Source organism: Phaenicophaeus curvirostris, chromosome 15, assembly GCF_032191515.1.
Source record: "Phaenicophaeus curvirostris isolate KB17595 chromosome 15, BPBGC_Pcur_1.0, whole genome shotgun sequence".
In the NCBI taxonomy this organism is placed as follows: Eukaryota; Metazoa; Chordata; class Aves; order Cuculiformes; family Cuculidae; genus Phaenicophaeus; species Phaenicophaeus curvirostris.
In genome coordinates this window covers 11412861-11439804 of record NC_091406.1, presented here as the reverse complement: position 1 = coordinate 11439804, position 26944 = coordinate 11412861, and the positions used below count along the sequence as shown (strand labels likewise).

Below are 26944 nucleotides of genomic sequence, written 5' to 3'. Positions count from 1 at the left end.
TACTTACCGTGCCCCCCTTGCAGACTCCGTCTGAGACAAGTTGCTGCTCCACTGCTGCAGCCCCGCTGCTGTGCATGCTACCTGCAAATTGCCTGGCAGTTTTCCTCTAAAATCATTGCTATTATTAAGTGGTGAGAAGGTGCCTTCTCTCTGCTCCCCAGGCTGTTGACCAGCAGGCAGCAGAGGGCGGCTCCCAGCAAACCTGAGCTGCTCTGCTCTCTCCAGCCATCTGCTCCTCCTTGGGTGCTCTGGCTCCACCTGGGCAGCTGCTTACTCTCCGTGATCAAAGCACAATTGCAGGAGCAAGGAGGGGTCTTTGTGGATGCCAAGCTGAAAGGGAAGCAGAGGTGCTTAGGAAAGGAGAAAGGCAGCAGCCCTGACACTGATGTGCAAAGCCAGCTGCCTCCCAAGAGCCCCGCACCAGCTCCTCACCGACTGCAGCCGAGTCAGATTCGCTGCTGTTACCCTGGTCATCAAAGCGTCTGGGACACCACCAGGTGTGACCCACTATGCAGCAAGAGCCTACAAACCTAAGGAGCTTGGGAATGCTCCCTCCCTTACCACAACAGGGTGGTAAGGTTTTTAGGGAGTGGGATTAGTGCTAGAAAAGCCAGTGGGGAGAGGAACTTCTTACCTGCAGGAGGTTGCTGAGGAACATGAAGGGTTGCAGTCTGTGTTTGAAAAGGTATTTGGAGGCAGAAACAGTGCATGAAAAATTGAAATACATCCAGTCAAGGACTAAGGGGGTAGAGAAAGAGGGAACAAAGATTGTGAGACCCCAAACCAGCAGCACCTGAAGAAAGCTCTCCACTGGAAAGAGGGAGAGAGAGGTACAGTGGAACCAGAGGCAGAGAGGTCCCTGAGCTGGTTGGGGGCAAAGAAACAAACCTGTTGGAAGGGCTTTTCTTGGCACACATCAGCCCCTTTACCCTTTTAATGCAACCCTCTTGCCTGTGGGGCAGGGGAGGTCCCATCAAGCCTATGGAGCCCGCCAGCCCCGCTGAGCTGGGCAGGTGGTGGCATTGCCCTACTGCCCCTGCAGCCCTTGCTGTGCCAGCTGCTGCCTTGTGTGCGCTGCCTACCTGCTTCCCACACTGCCTGCCAGGTGCCAATCAATCCGGGCCGACAACAAAAGTTGTCCCTAGTCACAAAAGCAGCTGTGTGAAAAGAAGCTGTTTTATCACAAAGTTATACCAAAATGAATAACTATTTTGTTGTTGTTGATTTTTTTTTTTTCAAATGGCTGAAAGTAATTGCTCAGACTCACAAAGCTGCTGAACTGGTGTTGTGATTCACCAACAGCTCCCTTCCTTCTCTAGATCTGCTTCTAGGATAATACTTGATGAACAGCATTAGTACTTTATTTTCCAGGAGGTTCCCTGGGAATGCAGCTCTGGCTGGTGTGGGTCAGGCTGGAAGGACAATTCTCAGCTGTGGGTCTGTTACTCCCTGTGGATTCCTCCTTCATGTGCCCCTGCTCTGTCCTGGGAGCTCAGTCCATCCCAGAGCCCTGCTCCCTGCTTCTCCTCCTGCTTGCACCTGACCCAGGCACCCTGACACCAGCTGCCCCAGCTGGGAATCCACACGTCCTCCTTGCGATTTCATCTTCTAACGGGTCCTGGTGTTGTCGTTGTGCCATGATATATCTTAGAAAATTATTCTGGTTTGGTGGCCCTAAAGCCCATTTTCTTTAGAAAGCAACAGGGAAATGGGTTTCTCGTTAGTTGTCCACTCAGGGTGAAGGAGCTGTAGGGATGAGTGTCTGGGTTTGAGGTGGAAGGCTGGTTCTGGCTCTGTGGCTGGGCTGGAGGACCCGCACTGGGCTCCCGCTGGCTGTGCTGCACCAGAGATGGACAGGTCTAGAGCCACTGCCTAAATCAGTGCAAATCAGCCAAAGAAATCATAGCTGGGAGAGCTCAGCACCTTGCAGACCTCCTTCTTTTGGCCCACTGAGGTTCTCCCGACCGGCAGCATCACCGCACCCTGCTCTGGATAAATGCAGCGCGACCCCTCTGACCTGGTGAGCCCCTGCAGGGGCGAGGGCTGGTGCTGGGTGCTGTGGAGGACTTGACCCCACGCTGCTGCCAACTGTCTGGGCTCCCCATCCTCTCCCTGCTGCAGCCTGGGATTCCTTGTCAACCAGGACATGCTGCACTAGGAAACAGCAGTTCGGCCACCACGGCTGGGAGAGCAGACTGGCTGCCAGGGGACCAATCTCCTGATACCGAGGGGCCTATACAGGTGCCATCCTGAGCCATATGGTTGCTGCATCATCATCTGGAATCTTTTCCCACTTTTTCTTGCCATCCAGCCCTTTGCGCTCTTTCTCCCGCTCGAGAAAATTTAAGGTCAAGTTGTGCGCCCCACTTAATTCTTAAACCCCACAGTCTGAGGGAGTTTCTTCAGTGATGGGTCTTGCAACAGCAGCACTGCTCCCAAAGTCCAGTGTATGGAGCCCAGCAGGAGTTAAACTGGAAGAAGCCATATACAAGGTTATTCCCCTGCAGAAGCCACATCCCTGGCTGTGATGCCACACTGGGGCGAGCGATTTGGGGGGCTCTGCCAAACCCCTTGGCTCCAGACATCCCCCACCATCCCACTGCCAGCCAGGCAGATGCAGGAGAGCACCTTCTGCAAAGCAAGAGAGCAGGCTTGCACTAATAAACTGAAGTATTAGCTGCATAGACTTATTCAGGGTTTTTTTTTTGACACTTTATAGTATATGTTATCGTTTATTTATAGGCAGATCACTTCACTATTTACAGTACATGAGCGTAGAGATTCTACAGTCTTTTTGATGTAAACAAGTAACTCCACAGCATAGGAGTCTGGAAAAAGAAGCCAGTTCTGAAGTATTTACACAATTTAAAATAGAACTTTTATACCCACCGGATAGATATAGATAATACATTGAGCGATTTGGTTAAATTATCTATGAAACTATAGAATCTGACAATGTAAAAATACAAGAAAGCGTTCTCTTGTTTTAGAAGGTAGACAGTTAAATCACACTAGAAATAAATCTCTTTTTAAAAATAATAACAATAATAGTAAAAGAAAGGCATAAGAACACATGCCATCTTTTAAGGTTAAAGTATATTACATAAATAAGGACACAACGGAACGGAACAGGGGAAAAAAATTAAGTGAAATATAAAAAAACGCTACCAATTAAAAAAAACAGTCTAAAAACTTGATTCTTAACCACAGAGGGATCAATTCTGCTGGTTTTACTTACTCTGCAAGTTGAAAAGTGCAGAGTTAAGTAGTACTTACTCGGCATGAGGAAGGGAGGCAGAATTGGCCCCTAACAATAATTAGCAGTCTCCTTTTACTTAAAAAAAAAAAGAAGAAAAAGACAGAATTTAGCTTTTCTTTTTTATAAATAACAAAGCAGATGTGCCCCTTTTTAGGTGAAATTCTTACACCTTTCTCAAGAAATGCATCAATTGAATCTTTCTCTCTCTTTTTCACATGCATACATACACTCCCTCCCCAACTCGGTATTGACCGCATCGTGGCTCTCGGTTCGGTGCTGTAGGCACTGCAGCCAGGCTGCTGCCACCATCCCGACCCCAGGGTGGGTGCGGGGAGAGAATGAAACCCAAAGGCTGCATTTGGCTCTATATTGCTTGAGACTGACAGGGATGGACTGCAACGCTTAGAACAGAAAGGGTGTCAGGGCTCAGCTATGAACAATGACGTATCTCAGTGTTCAGCATACCTCCCAAGAGAAAGAGAGAAAAAAACAAAGAAAAACAGAAAAAAAAAATAAGTGCTGGTCTGCAATTGCGATGCTCCTTTGCATGGACCAGTGCTGAAATCGGACACTCAAGACTGTAACGTGGTGATTGAGCTGCTGCTTTGTTACAGAGGATGTGCAGCCCAGCAAGCTGCGCTGAGTAGGAGTCGAAAGGAATCTTTTCTTTGGGGCAGCATCGAACCTAAAACCTGGGATTGTCCTCTGCATTCAGCCCAGACACTCAGAAACATTTGCTCCTTCCTGCGGAGCCCTAGAGACCCACTGGATTCCAGGCAGAAACCCAGTAACCCACCCTGAACAATGAGCTTTCCTGGGGCAGAACTGTGCAAAAAAAGCAAAGGAGCATTTTTATCACAAAACTCTTCACATTCAGCATTTCCCCACAGTACCTGCAGAAGACTACCAGGGGACATTTTATAGTTATATATTTTTAAAAAAATAAATCTCCTCCTTAGGTATTGCCTACCATAAGACACCCTTTTGCTCCCAGTTCCTCTTTGAAGTAACACTCCTGCCTGCCCCACAGCCCTGGCTGGGGTGCAAAGGTTCCCTTTTCGGGGTGTCCAGCTCCAACCTGCACCCATGCCAGGGCACCTGTGATGCCACAGGCTGGGTGGCACGTAAAGCAAATCCTTGGGGTGGGAGCAATTCCTGCTCCCCAGCCCCGGCAGCTCCTGCAAAGGGCTGGGTGCTGCCAGCTTCTCCAGGGACACAGTCTGTCTCTCACCGCGCAGTGCCCAGGCTTTGCTTTGCTGCTGTCCCCTTTTCCCCTTAGTCACCGTCTGCTAAGGGAGGGAGCTCTCACCTGCCTCTTCGCCCTGAGCTCTCCTTCCCACCCTTTGCAGATTCAAGCACTGCAAGCTAAAGACACCTTTAGTTTTAAATAAAAAAAAACCCAAACAAGTGGAAACCTATTTTTCACTGCAAACCCTGCATGAGGGATTCTAACTCCCAGCAGGCTTTCATACCTGTGTTTCTTGAGCTGAACACCCTCTACTCTCACCTAATCCTAACATCTGGGGGAAGCCCCTGGGAGAGGTAGCACACAGCCTGGGGGCTGGCAGTGTGTGCCCCCCAGTTTCTCTGCTGCAGCCCCTGGCTGGGAGGTGCTGGCAGCAGCAGAGAGCTGCCCCAGCCCCAGCTGTGCCTCTGCGTCTTCCACACCTCTGCACACTGTGCAGAAGCCCTGGAGAAAATTCTTGGGGGAGGAGGGAAACCAATCCATCATGATTTAATGGGGGAAAATAAACCCCAGAAACCCTAACGAAAAAAACCCACCCTACCTTCACTTATAGGTTTCAGGCACCATGAAAACCACTTACTGCATCTCCTCCTACCCTATGGGTGCAGTACTTATCAGTTCTGTGCAGGACGAGCCCTCCCCTTCCCAAGCACCTGCCTTCTTGTGATATCCAGAACCGGGCACGGCCAAGGGCTGCAGGCTGACCTGGGGCACTCAGCCACGGGAAAACGATGGGAAATTTTATATCTGGGTACATCGAAGCCAACGCTTGGGAAGCGACTGAGTCTTCCCCCAGGAGAGGGCTCCCCTGCTCTGCAGTCCCCCAGCTCTGCACCAACTCTTCCCCTCTGCCATGCTTGATGCATCCCCAGCAGGATCCGGCCACGGGGCTCAGTGCCCCCGGCTGAGTGGGAGGTGGAAGAATTCCACTTCTTACTTTACGCTTTTTTTTTTGTTGTTTTTTTTTGGATTGATCGTTTTCTGAAAAACATCAGCACAGCACAGGACAGTACTACCCACCCTAAATGTGTCGCTATATACATTCTACATAAGCTTTACAGCAATCACATGTAAACATCGTCGTTGTGAGGAAATACTAGGACAGAAAAAGGCAAAGCTACAATGAGGCAATTGCCAATAGCAGATGCTCAGCCTCGGCCAGAGCTACTTGTGTTTGCAAGAGTGGGATGAGAAGTTGAGGGGAATCTGTGGCAGGACACCAAACCTTGCTGCCGAGAGTGAAATGGCACAAGGACTGTTCCCTGACAGTGATCGTCAGTGGTGGCAGGTTAGGGATCCACAGTTTGAACCCCGCAGTGTCCTGTGGGCCCTCATCAGAACCACTGCTCCCCCGAAAGTAAGGAGAAACAACCAGGTAACTGTGCTGGTATCTCCTGCCAGAGATCAGCTGCAAACAGGGGCACCCCGGCAGCACCTGGGCTCTCGGCATTGCATCTCATGCAGTTTTGGAGGCTTTGGTCATAATCCCTGCAAGACGAAATAGTATCCACATCAGAGAAATGAGAATATAACACCTAAGTCATGTCGAGGGGAGACTCCAGGAGACTCTAATCTATCTATTGGCAGAGTTAAGGCTATAATATTCTATCTACATAGGATGGCTGAATCCCTAGTGGTCTCTGGGTCTAAAAAATAAATGGAGACAATGATGATGGTTTGAGGAGCAGCAAGATTCCTGCTCCGTTAGGAAAATGGTGCCTCTGGCCAGCCCATGGTGGGGTTTGCTCCAGCCAGTGGTGGGCCCTCTTTCCCTCCCACCTTGCCTGAAGACAGAAGGCAAGTTTGCAAATGAATTTAGCCAGGCATGCTGCATGAGCATGTCTTCAATCCAGCACTGCCACGCAGCCCCAAGGGTCCCCAGCCAGAAGCAGAAAGGGTGAGCATGTCACAGGGTGTGGGGGACAGGTCCTGGGTGCCAACTGAGTGCTGGGGAAGTGTATGGCTTATCAGGTACTGGGCAGAGCAGGCAGGGCACTGGCTGGGGAGGGTGTTCGGCACGGCTGCTGTGCCAGCTCCTGCCTCCCTGCCCCTCTGGATTTCGGGCTGGCTGCCGGGCACGGATCACAGACAGGTCTTCTCGCCCCGCTTGCTTTGCAAGGTGTGGAAGCGAGCGAGGAGCAAAGCCGCTCAGCCCAGCTGGTCTCCCAGCCACCCAAGGAGCTGGAGAGAAGCCAGCTCCCTTGCATGGATCCGGAGGCACCCACGCCCCAGGATGTGTTGGCACGACTCACTGAATCAAGCCAGGCTAGCTCCAGCCCCTAGGCCTCTCTCTCCTGGCTCCAAAGGCAGTGGACAGCTGAGGCATCAGTCCCGCAGCCCCCTGGCAGTGCATCCTTCTACTCTTCGTGCCTGCAAAGCTTCCTGGCCTCACGGCAAGAATGGTGCAGGGCTGCCATGCCCCACTGCCCACTGGCTCCATCACGTGCCAGGACTGAGCTCAGCATTTGGGTGCCGTGACCCAGCTGGGCTGGGGGGCTCAGGATGCTCGGGCCATGCAATCAAGAAGAATGGCTTTGACAGCAAAGTGGGTGACCCCAAGGCATCCACTGAGCACCCCAGTTTGCCGGTGGGGGAGGTGAGTACCTCTGTGGCCGACAGGTGAACGCTGGCTCTGTGACTCTGCTCTGACCCCTCATTTGCTGAGTGGCAAGTGCCTCATTACAGTGCATAGTTAAAAATCAAGGAAGCGGTACAATAAATCTGAATTACAGTACATCTGAGCCATAAATACATTTTTTTAAGTATATACTTCTTTTTTTCTCTTCTATTAAAAATTAGTTTATAATCCTGATTCTATTCACAATTAACAATTTCATCATCACACACTACAGACAAAAAAATGTTATGGTGAACACAGCTGCAACTCTGCGGTGGGAGCACCAAGTGGGGCCGGGAAGGGGGAGAGGGGCCGGGGGGCTCCTAGGCTCACCCTAAAACAACCAGTCAGAAGCGGGGGGACTAATGTGTGGCAGTGAGACATCAACACCATGGGGACTCACAGGCAGAAGCAGCTTCGTTCAATGTAAACATCGATCAGAAGGGACAGCAGTCTCTCTCTCGCGTGTGCGTGCTCTCGCTCTCTCTCGCTCTCTCTCGCTTTCCATAGACTGAATAATTTCTTTGAAAACGTAAACATATTGGAAGTGCCTTGACTGAGGTATTGAGGTATTCCTCCAAGGTTAAGGCTGTTACCGATGCAGGCTTAGCTGGGCCTCCTGCAGCAAGCTGTCGAAATCCATGGTCTCATACTTGCTTTTCACCGGAGCTGGGGAGGACTCCTCTGCACTGCAATCTGGGAACAGCAGGGACACAAGGCAGCCAGGTCAGAGAGCGGGGCATGAATGGGCTCACTGCATGGTGGGGAGGGAAACTGAGGCACAGCAGGGCACTGCTCACTCCCCAACTACCAGCGCGCTGTATTCTGGCACTGCAAAGCCAGCCTGGATGAGGCAAAAGGGAGCGGGGATGGTGCTGTCTCTCCCCCATTAACAAGGAGCCGTAGGGCAGAGGGGCTGTAGCAGTGCCCAGCCTGGCAGGTCACACACCACACACCTATTCCCAGGTGCACAAAAATCTGCCAGATGCAGGTGAATTCCAAGGCACTGACACAGGGCTGTCCCCGACGGAGCCGTGCTGGGTGAGGGGAAGGGGGTGCCTGCTTGCAGCCCTCTGTAAGAAGCTGAACAGTGCCACTGCAAAGCCTGGGAAATTCAGCAAATGCCAGTAATAAGGCTGCCTAATTAACAGCAGCTTAACCCTTTTGGTTTTGAATGGGCCATGCATGGCATGGTTGCATTGCACCTCTGCCTGTGGGCGCTCCACCTGCTCCTGCACCAGGGCAAGCAGGATTTTAGAATGAAGCCAGGCTGTGGAGTCAGGGGCTGAGTGCTGACCTTGCAGCAATCTGCAGGTGACAGGCACGGGGCAGGGGTTTCTCCTGTGCAAGGGGGCAGCTCTGGCCCTGCTCCCCTCATGCCAACATCTTTATCATAGTTGTCTGTTTTCTGTCTTCTCTATGCCCAAAATGAGAGGCCCTGGGATTTATTTAGATGAACAACGGGCATTCTGCCCACAACCAGAGTCGCAGGGATTGCTGCTGTGAGCAGATGAGAAATTATAAGGTACTAAAAGACTGGGCAATACTTGTGTCAGACTGGGCAGTACTTGTGTCAGTCTAGGCATCTAGAGATCAAGATCAGGGGTTTGTTTTCTGGGCCTCAGTCTCTCATGCATGAAGTAGAATACTAGAACCGGTTAACTCCCTATGGAGGGTACAGAAATAAACGTGCAGTGTTCATGAAACACCTGAAGATCGCAGCAACGAGTGCTGAGTGAAACCTGAACCAGGCTTCTCTTGCAGGACTAGCTCCTGTCCCTCAACACTACCACTCACCGAAGGAGGGGGTCTAGCGAAGCCCTGGCTAATGCAGTCACTGAGTGAGGCAGGAGGTTTTGCAGAAGCTCAAACAGCACACACAGAGTTACTGCAACCATAGCACAATGATGTCACTTTGGCTTAAAAGTGTATGTGCAGTGTGGTGAATCTGTCCTTCAGAGCAGCAAACCACCCAGATCACTTCTCCAGCTATTGAGATGTTGCTGACTGCTTTCTCTAATGATGAGGAGGGGATTTCGCCACTGGAAAGGATCCAGTGCTGTGTAGAAACATAGTGGAGACAGGATGGACAGCAGAGACCCAGCAGTCCAGGGGAATGATGCTACATTTTGCAGCCAACACACTCTGGGTCCTCATCCCAGTTGCTTCTCTTCTTTCCACAGTTTCCCAAACCACCTGACTGAGCTAAGAGCAGTCCTGTGAGCCATAGAAAAGCTGGTGGGCTTTCTTTCCCTGCAGGTTTTAAAGATGTTTAGGATCCTTGCATGACTAGGGTTCAGCAGTGCAAAGCGCCGTTACAGCTCTGTGCTGATAAGCAGGATGCTTCAGAAAAAGCTGCTCCTGCTGTCTTACCCAAGTCAGCATATCTGGTCCAGAAGAAATGCCCGAGGCCACCAGAGCTGAGCTGAAACGAAGGTTCGTTCCTCTTCCTTAGTGAGGTGCCATTCTTCAGAGATAAGGCGGCATGCTCTGAATACCGGTAGGTGATGAAGCCATATTTATCCCCCCTGAGCAACCAGAGAAAGAATTCAAGATGTGACAGGCCCGACAGCCCCTCTAATGTGACTCTGCCTAGCACTACACCCCTGTCCCTCCGTCCTGCCATCTGTCCATCCTGCCAGACTGCCATCCTACCAGCCCTCTGCACGTCCTAGGACTTGTGGACACACTGCATCACCTCCCCCAAAGTCCTGAGACTGCATGGTTGACCAAAGGGCTTGGCACGGTGCAGAGCACTTCACCCCACCTGCACAACTGCATCGCTGGCACAGGCACAGCGGGATGCAGGGTGACCCTGCACCACCCAGCAGGGCTGATGCAGCGCAGGAGAGGGCTTGCCTGTAGTCACTAGAACGCCAGACTGCAGCTCTTCTGTCACCCACCTGTTGGTCCTGGACAGGACCTGACATTCCACGATTTCACCAAACACTTCGAAGCGTTTCTTCAGTTCGCTAGAGCTCATGCTACTGGAGAGGTTTCGAACATACACCACCCGGCCTTCTCCCTGGCAAAGCAAGTGAAAGAGTTTAGGCTCTAGGAGCCCCGTGCCTCTGCACAATCAACTGGCACTGGAAACGCAGGGCTGCCGGGGAGCCCCAAGGAGCCAGTGCTGGGAATCAGGCTGCAGCAGGGCGATGCTGCCACGGACAGAGCCTGACACCTCCATGGTCTGGCTGTCTGTGCTCCAGCCAGCTCTAAAGTGTCACCCTAGGACACCACTGCTGCAGGGGACAGCAATTCCTGCATTCCGGCAGCTTTCCCAGCTTCTCGTAGTGAAGATGCTAGGAAATATTCCCAAGAATTCCTAGGGGAAAAATTTAATTGAATTGCAGGAAAAAAAAATGCTGGAGGCATGTGTGAGTGCACGTGGGTGAGTCCACAAGAGTACAGAGGACCAAGTTATTTCACCATGCTCCCACCCGGCTCCCACCTGGCACACACTGCAGCAGGTCTGCATCTGTAACCGCTGAGCAGCTTCAAGGATTCCCTAGCTCAGCCCACTAATTGCCAATAGCAGCTATGCTGAAGCACTGGTGTAGGATGCTCTGGGCATTTCTGTGCCAAGAACTCTGTGTATTGCCTATCACCGGCAACTTCCATTTCACATAGGGTTTTGCTCTCCCCTCTCCACCCCCATGTCCTTGTTTAACACTGGCTTTGCACCAGGAGATGCTGAAGCCAGGGCTAACGGGCCCCACCACTGATTTCTGGAGCAGATGAACTGGGGGCTGGGGATTGCTTTGTCCCAGTGCTGGAACCCTGCTCACTTACGATGGCCTTTTCCCGTCTCTTCTCCAGCTGGCCTCGGTGCCCGCCCTGACACTGCTCGCCACTCTCACACCTGGGAAGCGAGGGAGAGGAGGTCATCCAGGGAGTGGAGGATCCAGTGGGGAAAGCTTTGGATGTCAAAGAGAAGCTGAGACATGCAGTGTCTGCAGAAGTGCTTAAGTGGGCACTCTGGACACTGGAAAGTCTGTTTGAATAGATGCTGGAGGGGGTTCCCAGCTGACACTCACCCCTTCCCAGGCATGGCTCAGGCCCCGTCCATGCCCTGTTTTGCCCCAGTGGTGCTTTTTCTGGCCATGGCTGATGTTTGCACCAGCTGGTGATGTAGTACCAATTATTTCAAGCGTTTTTCTTTCCTTAATTAGCATCTTTATTACTTGGGCAAGCAAAGCAGAGAAAGACAGAGCTGCACTGGGGCAAAACTGCAGGGGGTGAGAAGGGTCCCAAGTGCCCTCCCTGCGCCCCACCCTGTACCTGAAGGGGTGCCTGCTTGTGGGTGATTCGGACTGGCAACACGAAGACCCCGAGCTGGATCTGCTCCGGGAAGAGGAATGCAAACTGCTCCTGGAAAGGGGGTTTCTTTGCAGACACAGCTTGGTGTTACCATGCTCCTCCTCCTCTTCTTCCTCCTCCTCCACAGGGGAGCCGCTCTCACTGCAGCTGTCTTCAAAGACAGTGTCATACTCGGGGGTCTTGCAGAAGACCATGTCCTCATCATCGAGAGCACTGTCCAGAAAGCCAAAGTGCTTTGTTAAGCTGGCTCTGATCTCCTGGTCTCTCAGCTGTTTGACACCATCCTTCCACAGCATCTCGCTGCCTGCCTCCTTGCCGCTGAGGTCCAGCCCCTGGTAGTGGGCAGCTGGGACCCTCCTCTTGTGCTCCATCTCCACCTGGCCCAGGGGCTCCCACGACTTGAGCACCTTCCTCTGCAGGGCAGCCTCGGGCTTCAGCACCTGGCAGTAGTCGTGGTCCCCGAAGGAGCGGGAGAAGGGCCGCTTGAGCATGCCCTGCTGTTCCGGGAGCGCAGGGCGCCCGGCTGCTCGGCTCAGGTGGGCGAAGAGCTCTGTCCTCTCAGGATGCTTCCTGGGGGCTTTCCGAGAGGCCGCTGCATCCCCTGCATCCCCTGTGCCCCCAGGGCTGGGGGCTGTCCTGTCCTCCTTCCCTGGCTCCTGGGGGATGTCTGGCTTGTACAGGTCCTCCTCGGCAGGCTTGTATGGTGGAGTGGTGGGCGGTGTGAGACCTGAACCCCCCCAAACAAAGGGCAGGAGTCAGCTCTGCCCCCACCGTCCTGCCCCAGCCCACCCCAGTGCCTGGGCTGCACTAAGCATTGCAAGGGACGGAGGCTGCTTGGCCCCCTGCAGCCTTATCCATCCAGCAGACCTTGGGCAAAAAGGGATACCTGATCCCAGAAAGGACCAGAGGATTCTCCATTCCCTCCTGGCTCACACAGGGGTCCCCTGAACTCCCCCCCAACCCAAACGCATCGCCCTGACACTAGCATCACTGAAGGATGCAGCTTCCTTGTTGCTCGGAAGCAGAGGCAGCACACAGAAGTCCCCTGCATTTGTAGTGCAAATGGGGATTCCTGGGCTGGGAGATACTCCAGGCTGAATTAGGGTAAGTTTGTCCCCTCCCAGGGAGGATTTCTGCAAAATTAAAAAGTTAAAGCCCTGTCCTACCTGCTGTCCCACACAGCTCCACAGTCAGCATTGGCTCAAAGTTCCTCTTCCCAAAGGTTGAATCACTGGAGAAGGGCAGAAAATAAGGAAAGAGAAGGTGTTGAGGTGAACCACAGCCCCCTGAAAACAAACAGAAGCTAAGAAAATTGCCTACAAGTGAGCCCTCCCACCATGGCTAGAGCATGATGGATTAACCCCATGGAGAGGTGCAAGGGGCAATGGGGTGAGCAGTGTGCCCTCCCTGTCCCAACCAGAGCTCCAGGGCACATTGACCCTGGCACACATTAAAAACCCTGCCCTCAGTCCAGGGTTCTCCAAGCTCCTTGCACCCGAGCGATGGCCGCAGCCCTGCGCTCAGCTGCGTGGCTCAGTCTGCTCTGCAAAGGCAGCTTTGCTTGCTGACTGCAGATGCACGCCCAGCCAGACAAACTGAGGCGGCTTTCCAGTCCCAGCGTGGTTCACTTAGCCCCATGTGCGCACTTACGTTTGTGCCAAGGACAGCGTGAGACACCTGGGTGTTTCTGAAAGGCAGGGAGAGAAACAGGGTTACCAGCAGAGCTGTGCTCCCTTCATGCCCGTGGTGCTTGCAGCCAGAGCTGGGGTCCCTCTGCCCGCCCCGGCCTGCCAGGGTGCTGGGGACCATGGACTTTCTGCAGTGTCTGCAGGAGGGCTAACACTGCCAGGGCTGAGCCATTCATGTTCACAAATTGCTTGCAGATAGCTGTTATTTTAGGAGACTGGGGCAGCTGAATCCCAGTGCCCAGACACAAGGTGAGCCCGTGGGGAAGAGGGACCCAGAGGGATAGGGCAGCCTGGTCCCTGCTGGGTTAGTGCTACACCAACTCCTTCATCTTGTTATAAAGATGGGGAAATCGAGGCAGAAAGCTCCCATGAATTGAAACTGCATTCCAAAATGAGAACATGCCCCCCCAGCTCCCCATGCATAGGACCCAACAGCCAGCCAACATGTGGGTCAGAGCTTGGCTGTGCTTGGGGCTGCTCACAGCTTCATTGCCAGCAGCGCTGCCCCACAGGATGGGTGCACTGGGGAGAGGCAAGCAGCACGACAGCCTCTGGCCTCTCTCACCTGCTTGCTCCAGGAGGGCACAGCGCTGGCTCTCAGCCCCATCGCCCACCTCGCTGTCCCCCAGGGAGCCCACGGAGAGGGGCTGGGGCTCCACAGGTGGTGCTGTGCCCCCACGATCTCCCTCCTCTGTGCCCCCGACCTCCACTTCAGCTGCAGGCTCTTCGGCGGAGAAGCCTTCCAGCGCTGGACATGGTGTGGGCTCTCTGCAGGCCAGGGCATCTCGGGGGCCACGGCCATCCCCCGTCTCCCGGGTAATGGAGGGCTCGGGGGGTGGCTCGTCAAGGAAGGAGAGCCAGTGGCCAAGCTCAGGGTTGAGTCTCTTGGACCGTCGAACGGCATAAATGGTGCTCTCCTGCTTGCGGGTGACTTTCCCTGGGGCTGCACCCAGGGCACCCGCACGCTTCCCAGCATCGTCCTCAAGGTCACCTGGCTCCCATGGTGCCTCTGCCTCTGCCCAAGGGCTCTGCCGCAGCTCACCTTTCTCTGGGGCCGTTTTGGTTCTGGATATGCAGGTCCCGCCAGCATCCTCCCCATCGTGGGCTGGTAGCTCAGGGGAGCAGGAGCCAGGTGGCCGGGCCAGGGCGGCATACACAGGCTTGCCCAGGCGGTATGGCTTGCTTACATCGCACAGCAGGTCCCGTGCCAGCAGCTCCTTCAGGATGGAGAAGGAAGCTCCTGGCTTCTTGCAGCCCCCAGCACCTTGCCAAGAGCAGCTTGGCCGGCTCTGGCTGCTGCCAGGGGGGCCTGGTTGCATGGGACAGTCCGGTTTGGCTCTCTTGAGGGGGCTGCTGCAGAGCTGGGACTTGGCATCGGCAGCGTCGCGGGCGGGCAGCTTCCGTTGTGGCAGGCAGTAGGTATGCATGTAGCGGATGAGCTCCACCACCGAATGCATCTCTCCCCCACAAGAGAACGGTCTACTGGAGCCATCCTCTGCCGAGGAGAGGGGAGTCACGGAGTCGCCAGAGCTCAGTGAGTCCTCGCTGGAGTCGCTGTCATCCTCGTGATGGGTGCAGCTGCCTGGGGGCAGGTGGTGGTGGCTGCTGGGGCACTCCTCAGGTCCCCGGGGAGCTTTGGTCTGGGGGCAAGGGAGGGCAGAGGTGAGGTGCCGGTGCAGCTCCGTGCAGCTGCGGCCCTGCACCTGCAGGACATTCACTCTCCTGTCCGGGGGACCCTCCACCTTTGGAGAAGAGAGAGCAGAAAATCAGCACTGAGACCCACAGCCAAGACCTGACACAATACCAAGCATGGGGGGAGAAGCTGACAGAGCCATCCCATATCCTGTAAGCCCCTGGTTCTGGTCCGCCAGCATCCCAACCTCCCTGGGGGTCATGTCATACCCTAAGGGGCTTACACCAGGCACACAGGGCTGGCAACCCAACCTCCCTGAGCGCTGCCCCTCCAGCTGCTGTCATGCAATGATGCTCCTTGTCCTAGCAGGGATTTGCTGCTTTTCCCAGGCAATCTAATTTGCTGGGCCTAATGCACCACACAATTAACATTAGCCAAGTAGAAAAATCTTTGATGGCAACTTCTGCTGGGTTTCAGGAGATTAGCTTAAGTGACGGAATTGGCTCTGCAGCACGGCACGCAGCTCTCCCTGGCTGACAGCTCTCAGCTTGGTCTGTGAGCCAGTGGGGACGGGGGCAACGGGATGGCCAGGGAGTACCCAGGGTGTTCACAAACCAGCGCTCAGGGAAGAGGGAGAGGCCTGAGCCCACTGGGTCTGAAAAACAACGATGTGTTTCTCAGCCCAGCACAAAGCCTGAAGGTTTTGCTGAACCCAGAGTGCAGCCCCAGCACAGACAAGGACAGGAACACCGTGTGCTGTTGTGCGTGGTGGTCCTCGCCTGTCCCCAGCCCTTGGCGCAGCTCAGAGGCTGCCCATGCTCCCCACCACTGTCCATCACTGATGTCCTTCAGGACGGCTCCCCAGAGGTGGGTGCTGGTCAGGCTCGAGCTGTGCCCGCGGAGGACGTACCTTTGTGCAGGGCCGTGTGGGTCGGGACTTAGGGGCCCCCGGGCGCCGGGCACTCCCATCCCGCTGAGCCTCACAGCTTGGAGGCACGTGTGATGGAGAGAGGAGCAACTTCTTCAGCTGCAAAGAGAAGCGGCAAGAAAAGGAGTCGGCATCGCAGCGAGGGCAAGAGAAATTGCCAGTGGGGCCAGAGCCCCTTTGCTTGTGCCTGTGTTAGGCATGCCCATTGCTGAGCATCTGACCCAAAACTGGGGAGGAAAATAAATAGGTAAGGAATTGTTTCCTACCTCCCTGTGGCTGCAGGGGGAGGCACCCGGACACCCACAGCCCCGAGGGCATTAAAGCTGTCTCCACAGCATTCACCCATGTCTCCAGGGGCCCCAAAGCATGTCAGGAGAGTGAGGGCATGAGGGAATTTACTTCCCAGGGGCATCCCTGCTCCTGTCAGATACACAGGAGCTGTCGTGGCATCCAAACTCCTTACTCCATCAATTCTGCCCTTAGCTGACAGAGACTTTACATTGGCATGAGTGACGGCTTTGGACAGCTCGCGTGGGTCCCCGTGCAAGGCTTATTTAGCCAAAGCATCCAGAGAGGCCCTTGACTCATTAATGAGCTTTCAAAGCGTTTTGCAGATGCAAGCCCCTGTGGGACCTGTTGAGGATCTTCCCCAACAAACTCCATCAAGCCCACGGGCAGTGGGAGGGGGGTTTTCCCTCGGTTACCCACAGTGCTACCACTTCTGATAGCAAGGTCAGCATAACATTTTTCTTTTATTCAAAACCATTTTTGATTAGGCGGGAAAAAAACCCAAACAACAATATTTCAATATTCCACCCATGTCGCGCTAACAGCTGGAGGCGACAACAGCTCAACAGCAAGACGACTGCGTAGGCACCGGGGGACTGCATGGAGGAGACAGATCTGGGGCTCCCGCGGTGGCCGGCAGGCACAGAGCCCCAGGGCAGGCGCGGGGGGCGTAAGGGGTGATAGAAATATGGGGCACCCAGCTCAGGGTTTGCCAGGGAATGTCAACCGGGGCACCCACCGCTTTAGGTGTGGGGCTTCTGTTGGTGGAAGCAACCAGCACCTTTTTCCCCTCCACCACCACCCCTGCAACGTATACATCCTATATATACACATACACGGCGTGTGTGATATATACCCCATGCGCAGGGGGCGGGCGGTGGAAATGCACGCTCTCACCACTGGATGTCACCCCTCCCCGGCTTTGGGGACACCCCTTGGCCAGCCTGGGGGTTCCTGGGGGGAACCATGAGCCCCAGGAGGGAGCAGGCTGAGTGCCCCTGTCCCAGGGGACCTGCCGCTGGTTTGCAGCAAAGGCTGCCAGTTAGTCCTGAACAGGACGGGGAGCGGGGCTAAAGCCCCAGTATTTGCAGGGAACCAAGAGGGATGCTCCAGTCACCAAATCCATAGGGACTGGAGGCTACACAGCCCCCTGAGAGGATTGTGGTAGAGGGTATGCGGGGATGAAACCCTCCCGCTGAAAATTGAGGGCACAGGCTGTCTGACACTCTGGCCGAGCCCCCTCTGTCCCTCCTGTGAGAGCAGCGGGGAGCTCAGCCCTGAGGCAGCACCAGCCGGGAGCAGCCACTGTTGCCCACGGGCACGGGGCTGGGATGCACTAGGGACACCCCTGGGCAGCCCCGCATCCGCACGTCTGATTAAAAGCAGATGCAGGTCTTGCCAAACCAGACAAAACTCATCAAACCCCTTTGACACCCACCCCCACCCCCTTCATATATATATTTGTATACACACAGCTTGTTCCCGTGAGGATGGTGATGGAGGTGACAGCAATGATGCAGAACATGTATACGTATACAATACAAGTAATATGCTTTGATATTGACGGTTAAAGAGAGTTTTAAGCCTAGAATGAAAAAATTCAGACCTTTGCTTCCTATCATACCCATGCAGCCGGCTTATCAGGGGCTCATCCAATTCCACCTTAAACAGTAGGAAGTGGGTTCTTACTAGAGACAGCTCATCAAACTCGGGGGCCGGGGGCGGCCCCCCCATGACCGGGGCGGTGGGTTTGGGGGAGGGGGCAGGCGAGGTGTAGGCATGGTTGAGCGTGTCCCCCTCTTCCATAGTTCGGAAGGCAGCCAGGCCCATGTCATCTCCCTGTATATCATCCAATGTCTCGGTGAGGGCTGCCAGCAGAGCTTCGTTCTCGCTGTCTATTATCTGAAAAGAGCAGGTAGAAAAGAGAGGGGCAGTTAGGCTGGGAGAGGGACCAGGGGATGCTGGGCAGCAGGGGGAAGAGGGGCTGTAGGTGATCTGGAAGAACTTTTCCCCAGCGCAGCATTAGGATGGGATCAGGAGGAAAGAGACCCAAATGGAAAAGGATCATTGGTCTGTCCTCCCATACCCCCAGTGGGAAAACTCTGAATCAGAGCACCTTTTCTCCCCATAGTCCACCATGAGACAAACAGCAGCAGATAAAGGATATATGATTAAAAGGGTCCTTGCCCAAATCCTCCCGACTCTGGGCTGCAAGCCCTCCAGGTGCTGCTGAGCAGGGCGAGGAGCAGCATCCAGCCAGGACAGGAGCCTGGGGAGGGGGCAGGCAGAGCCTCCCGCCCTCTGCAAGGCTGAGCAGGGCACGGACGGTTATTGGCAGCTCTCTTGAAGGGGAAGGCAAAGAAAATATCAAGACTCCCGAAGCTGCACAGTGGACAAGAGGGTACAGCCCCCGGGGAAGGCACAGGGGAGCCTCAACCCAGGCTGCACAGCTCGCCAGACGCCACAGCCTGCTACATGCAGCATGGGATTTTGTTTTCACTAAAGGCCCCCAAAGGCAGGCACCTCCAGCTGGACAGGGGCTCTCAGGCCTCACACTGAAAGCCAGTTGAGCCCAGCGCTCTGTGAGGGACCCGATGGACAGAACGCAGCCCCCAGAATGAGATGGGCCTTGTATTACAACTCCCCTAATCTGTTTTTTTTCAGCAAATGGCATAATCTGGGGAAGCTGACAGGAGCTTTTTGAGTGTCTGAGGCTGCATTGGGGCTGTGCTGGGCCAGGCAGGGCCACGGGCTGCTCCTGCCTCCAACCCCGACCTGCCCTCTCAGGCCCCTCTTTCCATCTGTGCTTCGCCTCGGCTGATGCACTCCCAGCCTTCCCAATACCGTCCCAATCCCACAAGTCCCCTTTCACTGTGGAAATACGCTGCAAAAGCCCAGAAGGCAATGCAGAAGCTGAGGAATGGGTGGAGCGAGCCAGGAGTTCCTTCCAGGACCAGGTTGGTCCTCCTCCATCATATTCCTAATGTAAACTATGTCCAACAAGAAGCAGACTACCTTTAGCTACAAAATTAGCAAAGGGGTAAATTCAGGCTTGCAAGGAGGACTTTTGACTGTACACAGTCTCCAACGTTCATCTCATCTTGTTTGAAAATTAAATATCTTTTGTTCTGTGCCCTAACCTTGCTCACAGTTACTAGCGCAGGCTCCAGGGAAAGGCAGCAGGATGCTCCATTTTTGGCTCTGTTTCTTTTCCTCCTGTTATTGGCATGAGACCGCTGTGCATACAAGTTCAGTGGGATACATTTCATCATACTCCACTGCTCCTAATGAGCCTGTCTTTTGCATTTCTTTTCTGTTTATCTTTTCCCCAGGAAGTTCAGCGGAAAATATGCATCTCGTGATGAAGGTCCCTCAGCTGGACTGGACCATTTTCAAGCACAGCATCAGCACAGCAGAAATGCCAGAGGGTTGTTATTATGGTCAGGTTAGAAAATATTGGGGCTTTTTACTTTTTTTCTCCCCTTGTTTAAATAAAAATCCTCCTCCCTCACAAAAAGTAATCCACAGTTGGTGACTAGTGGACACTAGTGGCTTGCAACCTCCTTGTCCAAACTGGTAAGGGCCTGGGGGCTGCTCAGGAGGGCACAAAGACTCCAGCCCCCATAGATGGGGCACATTCAGGGCACAGCATGGGCTTTGGAAAAGGCGAGCAGGCTGTCCAGCCTGTTCTCAGCCCAGACCCTGGGCAGCCTTTGTAGCTCCCTGCCTCTAACCTGCCTGGGCTGTGCTCACAGACCTGCCCTGGTGCCAGAGCTCCGTGAGATGCTCATGAGGAGGGGAAAAAACATGCTGAGGGACAAGGACCAGCTCAGCATCCTCTGTCCTAGCACCGCTTCGCACCACGCAGTCCCGGATGCTGACAGAGTGATAGGGTCATCCCAGAGCAAAGGCAAGGAGAGACCAGGAACCCTCTGCCAGAGGGACCCAGCCCCAAACACAGGGATGATGGCAGAGCTGGAGAGCTGGGGCAAGGGGCTACTTTCTGCTCCTGGGAAATGAATATACCTGCCTACACCACAGCCCTGAGACCCCCACGGGTGCTGCCTCAGCACGCCCCATCCCCCAGGAAACAAAGGGGATGTGCAGTGCACCAGATGTAATGCCCTTTTAACAGTTCCTCACAGGAGGGCTGGCTCAGCATCCCTCCTCTGCTCGTCCACCTCCTCATTAGACTTACTCTGCCTGCTCTATTTAGAGCCAGCGTGCAAATTAATGGAGCACTAATCAGCTGGGGAGGCCCTATTAATAGTTGTGTGTATTCCTTCCTTCTTCCCTTCTTATCCTCCCCTGCATTCCCCCTGCCTCCACCCTCGGATCCCCCGTGCCTGGAAGATGGGAGCACCTGGAAGAGCTCGGAGTCATCGGTGCTGTACTGGCTGGAGTCGGTCTCTGAGTGCTCCCCGCACCACTGCAGCTCGCTGAAGTAGCCGGCTGAGTCAAAGTCGCTGGCATCCAGCTGGGACAAATCAATCTCAGGGAAGTCGGAGTAGAGGTGCTCCTCGCCAGACACCTCATACTGGGGAGAGAAAAGAAAGGGGGTGAGCCCGCTGCCACGCTGGAGGGGCAGCAGCAACAGGCAGCAGCAACCACTGGTCTCCCTGTACACCATCGCATCTGCTTAAGCCCACTGCTCAGACCCTCTTTTGAACAATCTCTGGCAAGTGGTTCAAGGGAGAAGCAGTTACATGGCAGCAGAGAGCCTCGAGGGTAACTCTTCACTGCACACCTTGCAAATCAGTTTGCACAGCCTGGCACTGGCACTGCTGGTTACTGAAAGCCATCCCGCCACTGCCACCAGTCCTGTGCTGTGGCAGCATTGAAACAGCAACGTCTACATGGAAGAGCCTTGTCTTCTCTGGCAAGCAGAAGATCAAGGCACAGCAAAGCTGCGGTTCATAGCAAAGCATCTGCTGGTGCTCTTAGGAGAAAGTGAAGCCTTCCCTGTCTCTGGTGCCGTAACGTGACAACCAGGGTTATCCAGCTGCCCTGGGGATCAGCAATAACTGAGCGGGACAAGAGAATTGGGTGCACAAAAAGATAGCAACGTATGGGGCCCAGCTCTGGTGGGTGGCCTCATGCCCAGTCCCCCGTCCCATGGCACTTAACTGCTTGGGGACATTCCCTCTGGGGAATCTGCGCATCCTGCATGTCCCAGGGTGCTGCCAAAGCAAGACAGACCCCCGTCTCCACACTACACACCATGTCTGCCCTCCGCATAGAAGAAAAAAGGCATGGAAAGGAATCGATGTCCAGGTGCACACAGGGCTATGTGAGCTCGAGGAACCAAGCTAAAAGTCTCTGTTTCACAACAGACAGAAGCTGGGACCTGCCCCGTTTCTGCCTGGCTCCCAGCCGCTGCCCAGCCACAACGCCCCAGAGCTGCATTAAGCACCAGCTGGAGCAAGGGCTGGCACAGGCACAGCCCTGCCTGCACCGAGCCCTCCATTCCTGCTTGGTTTTGACATCCAGGTTCAAACACAAAGGGGAAAGGTCTGGTGGGACTCCTCCGGTATTGGCTGCCAGGGGGGGAGTTTTCTGGTGATGAGGGAAACAAGTTTATTTACAGAGCAAATGGATTTTGGAGCAGGCAAACATCTGAGCACGTGAGAGAGGCTGCAGGGGCAGAGAAACACAGGGGCCTCCCCTCCTGAAGTGTGCTGGAAGGTTCTCCTCCAACACTCCACAGGAAGGAAAAGGGGTTTCAAACTGAGCTGCAGAAATGAAAAAGATCACATTTCTCACTTTCTCTTCTCTCTTTTTTTTTTAATTGGGATAATCTGGGATTACTGTTTTGTGTTCCCATAGCCTGAGGAGCCTGTGTGCCAGTGCACCTCACCGGGTTCAGGACACCTTGTACCACAGCAAAGGACATTCCTGTGCATGCATGTGCACACATAGAATCATGGAATGGTTTAGGTTGCAAAGGACCATGAAGGTCATCTAGTCCAACCTCACGACAAGATGGCATCTAGGGACATCTTCAACTAGATCAGGTTGCTCAGATCCCCATCCATCATGACATACACACACAGTTTGCATTTCTCACTTGCTTTCTGTCCCATTCCCTCCCAGGGGTGGCGAGGAAAGGGTGAGCAGTTTGGAGGACATAGCAAGGGCAGGAGAGAGTGACTTCACTGCTCAGTAGTGACCCAGTGCCGTGTCCTGGGAATGGACTGCTGGCCCAGCCAGCCCTGTGGCTGCAGCAGGAATGGGGGCGGTGGGGAGCTGCTGATGCTGCCCAAACCCCACCAGTGCAGGCTTAGCCCACGCTGCAGGGATGCCCTCCCCATGGGTCCTCCCTCTACTCTGCCATGGGAGGGAGGTATGTCTGGTAGGCATCCACAAGTGTGGTGCCACCAAGTGTATCAGGCACAGAAAAAGTCTGTACAACCTCCTGAATGGATCTGGGATCTGGATACTCCTCATAAGCCCTGCAAGGCTGGGCTCTTCCACCTGTCCTGCAAAAAAACCCCTTTACTCTCCGAGTGGTCACAATGCATTTAACAGGTCAAGAGTCCCCATCCTCATCACTGCAAGCTCTGGAGGACTCCTCTGGTTAGGGGCATCCTGGGCTGCTCTGGGATCACACATCCTTTGCGCTTTCAGATGTGTCCCTTACCTGCTGTGGCTCATTCCTGCCACTGCAATTTTTCTTGCGCTTGCTCCAGAAAAATTCTTGTAACAACTTTGGCTCCCCTTCTCCCCAAATCTTCCCATGGGAACACAGGCAAAGGCTTTTATTTTTAGAAAAGCCTTACATACATATATATATGTGTGTCTGTGTGTGCGTGTGCGTTCAATTAAAAATAGCAAAGCAGTCAAATTCTCCTGCTCCTTTTGATATGCCACAAGGGAAAAGATCCTGGTGCTGAGATCACAAGGAGCAGCTGACACCAGTGCTCGGGACGTCTTTTGATCAACTCCACAGATGTGACATGTCCCCATTGGCAACAGGACTGGGTAAAAATAAACTCCTGCAATCTAATGCTGCTGAGCTGCCCTCTCTGGGCACCCTGGAGGCAGGAGTGCCCTGGCACTGCCACAATGTGTGCAGCTGTCCCAAGGCAGTAGTTGGCAGCGAATGCTCACAGGTTCCCAGCTACCACAGGTCAGAAGTGCCTAAAAACTCAGCTCTGCCTACACTGGTCACCCTCCTCCTCAGGAAAAAAAAAAAAAAAAGCAAGCAGGGAGAGCCTCTGCTCAGTACAGCCGCTCACACTGGTCAGGGCATCCCAGCACTAAGCTGCAGCTCCAGCCAGCCCCTGCTGGTAGACAGGGTCATCTAACTGGTCCAGCCATGGAGGGCTTGAGTCTCTAGAGGGAATCCATCCTTCTGGGCACTGTTAGCCCAGCACTGAGAGCTGCGAGCAGAGCCCCTCAGGGCTGGCCACAGGGGTTGGGGAGGACCTAGCCCCCTGGCCAGGTAAGGGTGGCAGTGGTGATGGGGAGGCTGCCTGCGGGCACCGGACCTCATCTGCTCTGACTTTTCCTTTTCCCACCCTTTGCATTTCCTGCTGCCTTGGGAGAGGAGTGAACTTTTGTTCTAATTTTACTTGGGAGTTTGTAGGAAGATCAGCCATGGGTTCTTGGTGTGCAGCCAGCAAACACCCATGGAGACATGCTCAAAAACTCACAGGCATCCTCCAGCCCAGACACCTGGCCTGTGCACGCTGCAGCATGGCCACGACCAGAAAGCCGCCGGCAGCTCACTGTGACTTGTTCGGTGAATCTCTGCTCTGGGGAAGAGGGATGCCCAGACAGCTATGCGGCTGCCCCCGAGCCTGGATATCTCCTCCAGCAGCAACAGCACCACGTGGGAGCTGCACCTGAAAGCCAAAGCTAAAAGGCAGAGGGCATTTTGGGGAACGGTTTCCATTCTGAGATGTCCTCCTTGGCTTTCTTTAAACCATGAACCAACTCCGACCTCAGTCCTAGCAGAAATGCAATTGCAATTACAGGACGAAGAGGCAGATGATACTTGCTTGCATATTGCAAGGATCTTCGCCTCTGCAGTGACTTTGCTTGCTGGGAGAACAGAGAATTAACATTTTTATTCACTTAGTGCTGAGCTCGGACAGCCCTTCCCTGCTGTGAGGGCTTTATAACTTACACGGCAGGAGCAGGGGTTGCCCAGGGAGGCCAGCAGGGACCCTCACACCAAGGAGTTGTGCTTGTTTCGTGCTGCTGCTGAGGCTGGAGATGCAGCAGCAACCGTGTTGTGCGTGCCTGGGGACAGCCAGGAGTGCAGCCAAGCTCTGCGCCCACCACGGCTGCACGATCCCACTGCCAGCTCCGCCATCCATCGCCAGCAGGGCAGAGCTGGCAATAGCTAGAAGCATGAGGGACTGTCTCCAAATCAGCAGTCAAGGATGTCTAGAGGTCACCTCGCCAACCCGCCTTCCCAGGGAGCCTTGGCTGCACCTAAATTTTTCCAGACAAGTACCAGCAGAGCCTCTCCCCTCAAAGCCTGTGCTATGCCTTCTCCTGGAAATCCCACATAAGCAAACCACTGGCTTCTTGGTCAACATCTCATTGTCAGCAGCTGTGAATGGAAGAGCTCCCAGGCACTCTGAGGACTGCACCCACCAGGGCACCTGCTGCTCCGACTCCCCATCCCTTTGCAAAGCCCCAGAGCAGTGGCAAGGTAGAGCAGGATGAGGAGCTGGCATGGGGGTTAGCTCCATCTCCCTGTCTGATCATGAGGGTGGCTGATGCAGGCAACTATCAGCAGCTCTGGCATATGTCCTGAGCTGGACCTGCAGCAGAATGAGGGCAGCTACTGGCTGGAGCCACATCCAAGGATGCCCCATTGAGCACAGCTCAGTGCTGGCTCCCAGCATCGTGGGAACAGCAGGTGGGACATTTCCCCTTTCAGATCTTTCTCCTGCTTTGGAGCAGCGTTACCTCTGGTGCATGTGAGGTCTTGCCTCTGCAGAGACAAGAGGTTCCTCTCCAAGCCCAGCTCTAATTCAAATATTGGATTAACAAGACAGGAAATGTTTTCCTCTTTTTCAGTGTCAACTTGTGCTCCTCAGACTAAACCGGTCAGCAGGGCTGGAAAGGCCAGCTGGGGCTGGGCTGCTGGCTCCCAGGGGCAACTGTACCCAGCAAGGCCACCCAGAGCAGACCTTGGCTCCACATGCATGCAGTCAGCTTACTCAGGGCAGGCGGCACACAGCCCTCCTGCCCATCAGCCTGAAAACAGGCTCCTGCCACTCGGAGTTCGGCAGCCTTCAGCCAAATGCTGATGCTTTGGGTTTTGCTTTCCCTGTGGCAAGCCTGGTAAAGAAGCAAAGGGACGATGCCACCTCCAGATACTGTTTTGGAGGAACTGCAGCCCTGCTGCCAGTCAATAGCAACCTAAATCAGGGCAAGCAAGAGAGCTCAGCTGGCCACTGCCTGCAGCGATTGCCTGGCTCAAAGGGGCTGGGAGTGAGTCTGTGACTGTGACAAAGAGACCTGCAGGTCCTCTGCTGAGGCCCATGCCTGACAACAGCACAGGTAGAAATCTCTCTTATCTACAAAAACCCTGTTTCCATGCCCTTGAAGTTGGGGCCAAGTGTTTTGCAGCGAGGCTCCGAGCGCAGCGGGTGATGGCACATGCATTGTGCTCATGCTTAGTGAGGCTGCAAAAGTTTCAGCTTCTGAAGTCTGCCGGCGTGAAAGCGCTGCTGGACGGGCCAGAGCCTTCACGGGAACTTAATCCCGCTTAAGCCTGGGGGGCCAGATTTACATTGCCACTCGCATACATGACCCAAGGATGCTTTGCAATTGCCTTGTCACTCACATGCCACTTTGCTGTATGGATAAAAAAGGAAGGAAAGCGGTGGCTCCTTGGAGGAGCCAAAGGAACCAGCCAGAAACAAGCAGCTCTTCCCCTTGTCGAGGAACCGAAGTGGTGACTCAGCCCCGCACAGAGCCTCCTCCCTCCCCACAGCCAAGTGCCTACCCAAAGCATTAAGGGATAAATATACATCCACACACGCTGGAGACAGAGCCCCAAATTAGCCAGTAGTGTTTAGGCTGGGACCCAAAAAAGCAGAAGGTGAGAAATGCCGAGAACACGAAGTGGCAGCTCCTGCCAGCTCTCCCTCAGCAGCACGGGCTGCGCCAGCTCCCGACGTTTGCGCCTGGCCGGGGAGTTCTCCCCTCCTTGCCCTCACCCCAAGCTTGTCTCTAAAAAGGAAAGAAAATCCTTGGGCAGAGGTTTTGGAGAGAGCCGACAGGGCTTATCAGGGAAATCCGTAATTACAGACTGCTTGAAACAGGGATTACGGTCACGCAGGGAGACGGGCACCACCGGGATGAACTCTCTTCCCTGGGCAGGTGGCAGCGGGCTGGCTGGTGCAGCAGTGGGCACCGCTGCCCCCGCGCTGGCCACTGCGAGCAGGCAGGAGCCCTTGGGCAAGTACCTGCAGAACCCCCACCCTCCTGGCCCACCCCAGCACCAAAGCGAGGAGGTGACAAGGGCACACAACCACCACAACCAAACCCTGCTGTCCCCACAGCTCGTCCCCAAGGGATGCAGTCTGCATGCAGTCGGGTCAGCAGCACTCTGGTGGGGGTGAAGCTGGGTGCTGCCAGCCCCGTATCACCCCTAAGGACACATTGGCTCTCCTCAAGTCCACCCAGCCCAGAGGGACCAGTGGGCAGCCCCCCTCCAGTGCCGAGGAGGTGGGGATAGAGGAGAGAGCTATAAATAAGTGTAAATACAGCAAGGAGGCACCTGGCCAGAGCTGTGAAGGTCACCAGAGCATGTGCCAGCAGACAAGCAACCCCTCTCCCCACTGGCATTTGACAAAATGTCACTGTGAATGAGGGAGAGGCAGTGTCAGGTTGTACCTTGGCCCCACTGCCCCTCATCACCCCCCGATATTTATAGCCCAAGAGTCTCAAAGCAGAGGGCAAGTGGTCCCTCCTCAGGAGTCAGCAAAGGCAGAGGGG

The 26944-nt window shown here is 54.5% G+C and overlaps 1 protein-coding gene across 1 annotated transcript in view; it reads right to left on the bottom strand.

Moving 5' to 3' along the window:
* Positions 1-2855: 2855 nt before the first annotated feature.
* PPARGC1B (PPARG coactivator 1 beta) overlaps positions 2856-26944 on the bottom strand; it is a 51541-nt gene continuing 27452 nt past the window's right edge. The window contains exons 2-12 of the mRNA XM_069868961.1: positions 20343-20516; positions 17669-17881; positions 15674-15790; positions 13696-14872; positions 13093-13129; positions 12609-12673; positions 11404-12169; positions 10915-10984; positions 10026-10147; positions 9496-9650; positions 2856-7818 (exon numbers count right to left, since the gene is read on the bottom strand). Of these exons, the coding sequence (XP_069725062.1) occupies positions 7715-7818; positions 9496-9650; positions 10026-10147; positions 10915-10984; positions 11404-12169; positions 12609-12673; positions 13093-13129; positions 13696-14872; positions 15674-15790; positions 17669-17881; positions 20343-20516 (3000 nt within the window). The 3' untranslated portion in view covers positions 2856-7714. The remainder of the gene's footprint in view (positions 7819-9495; positions 9651-10025; positions 10148-10914; positions 10985-11403; positions 12170-12608; positions 12674-13092; positions 13130-13695; positions 14873-15673; positions 15791-17668; positions 17882-20342; positions 20517-26944) is intronic.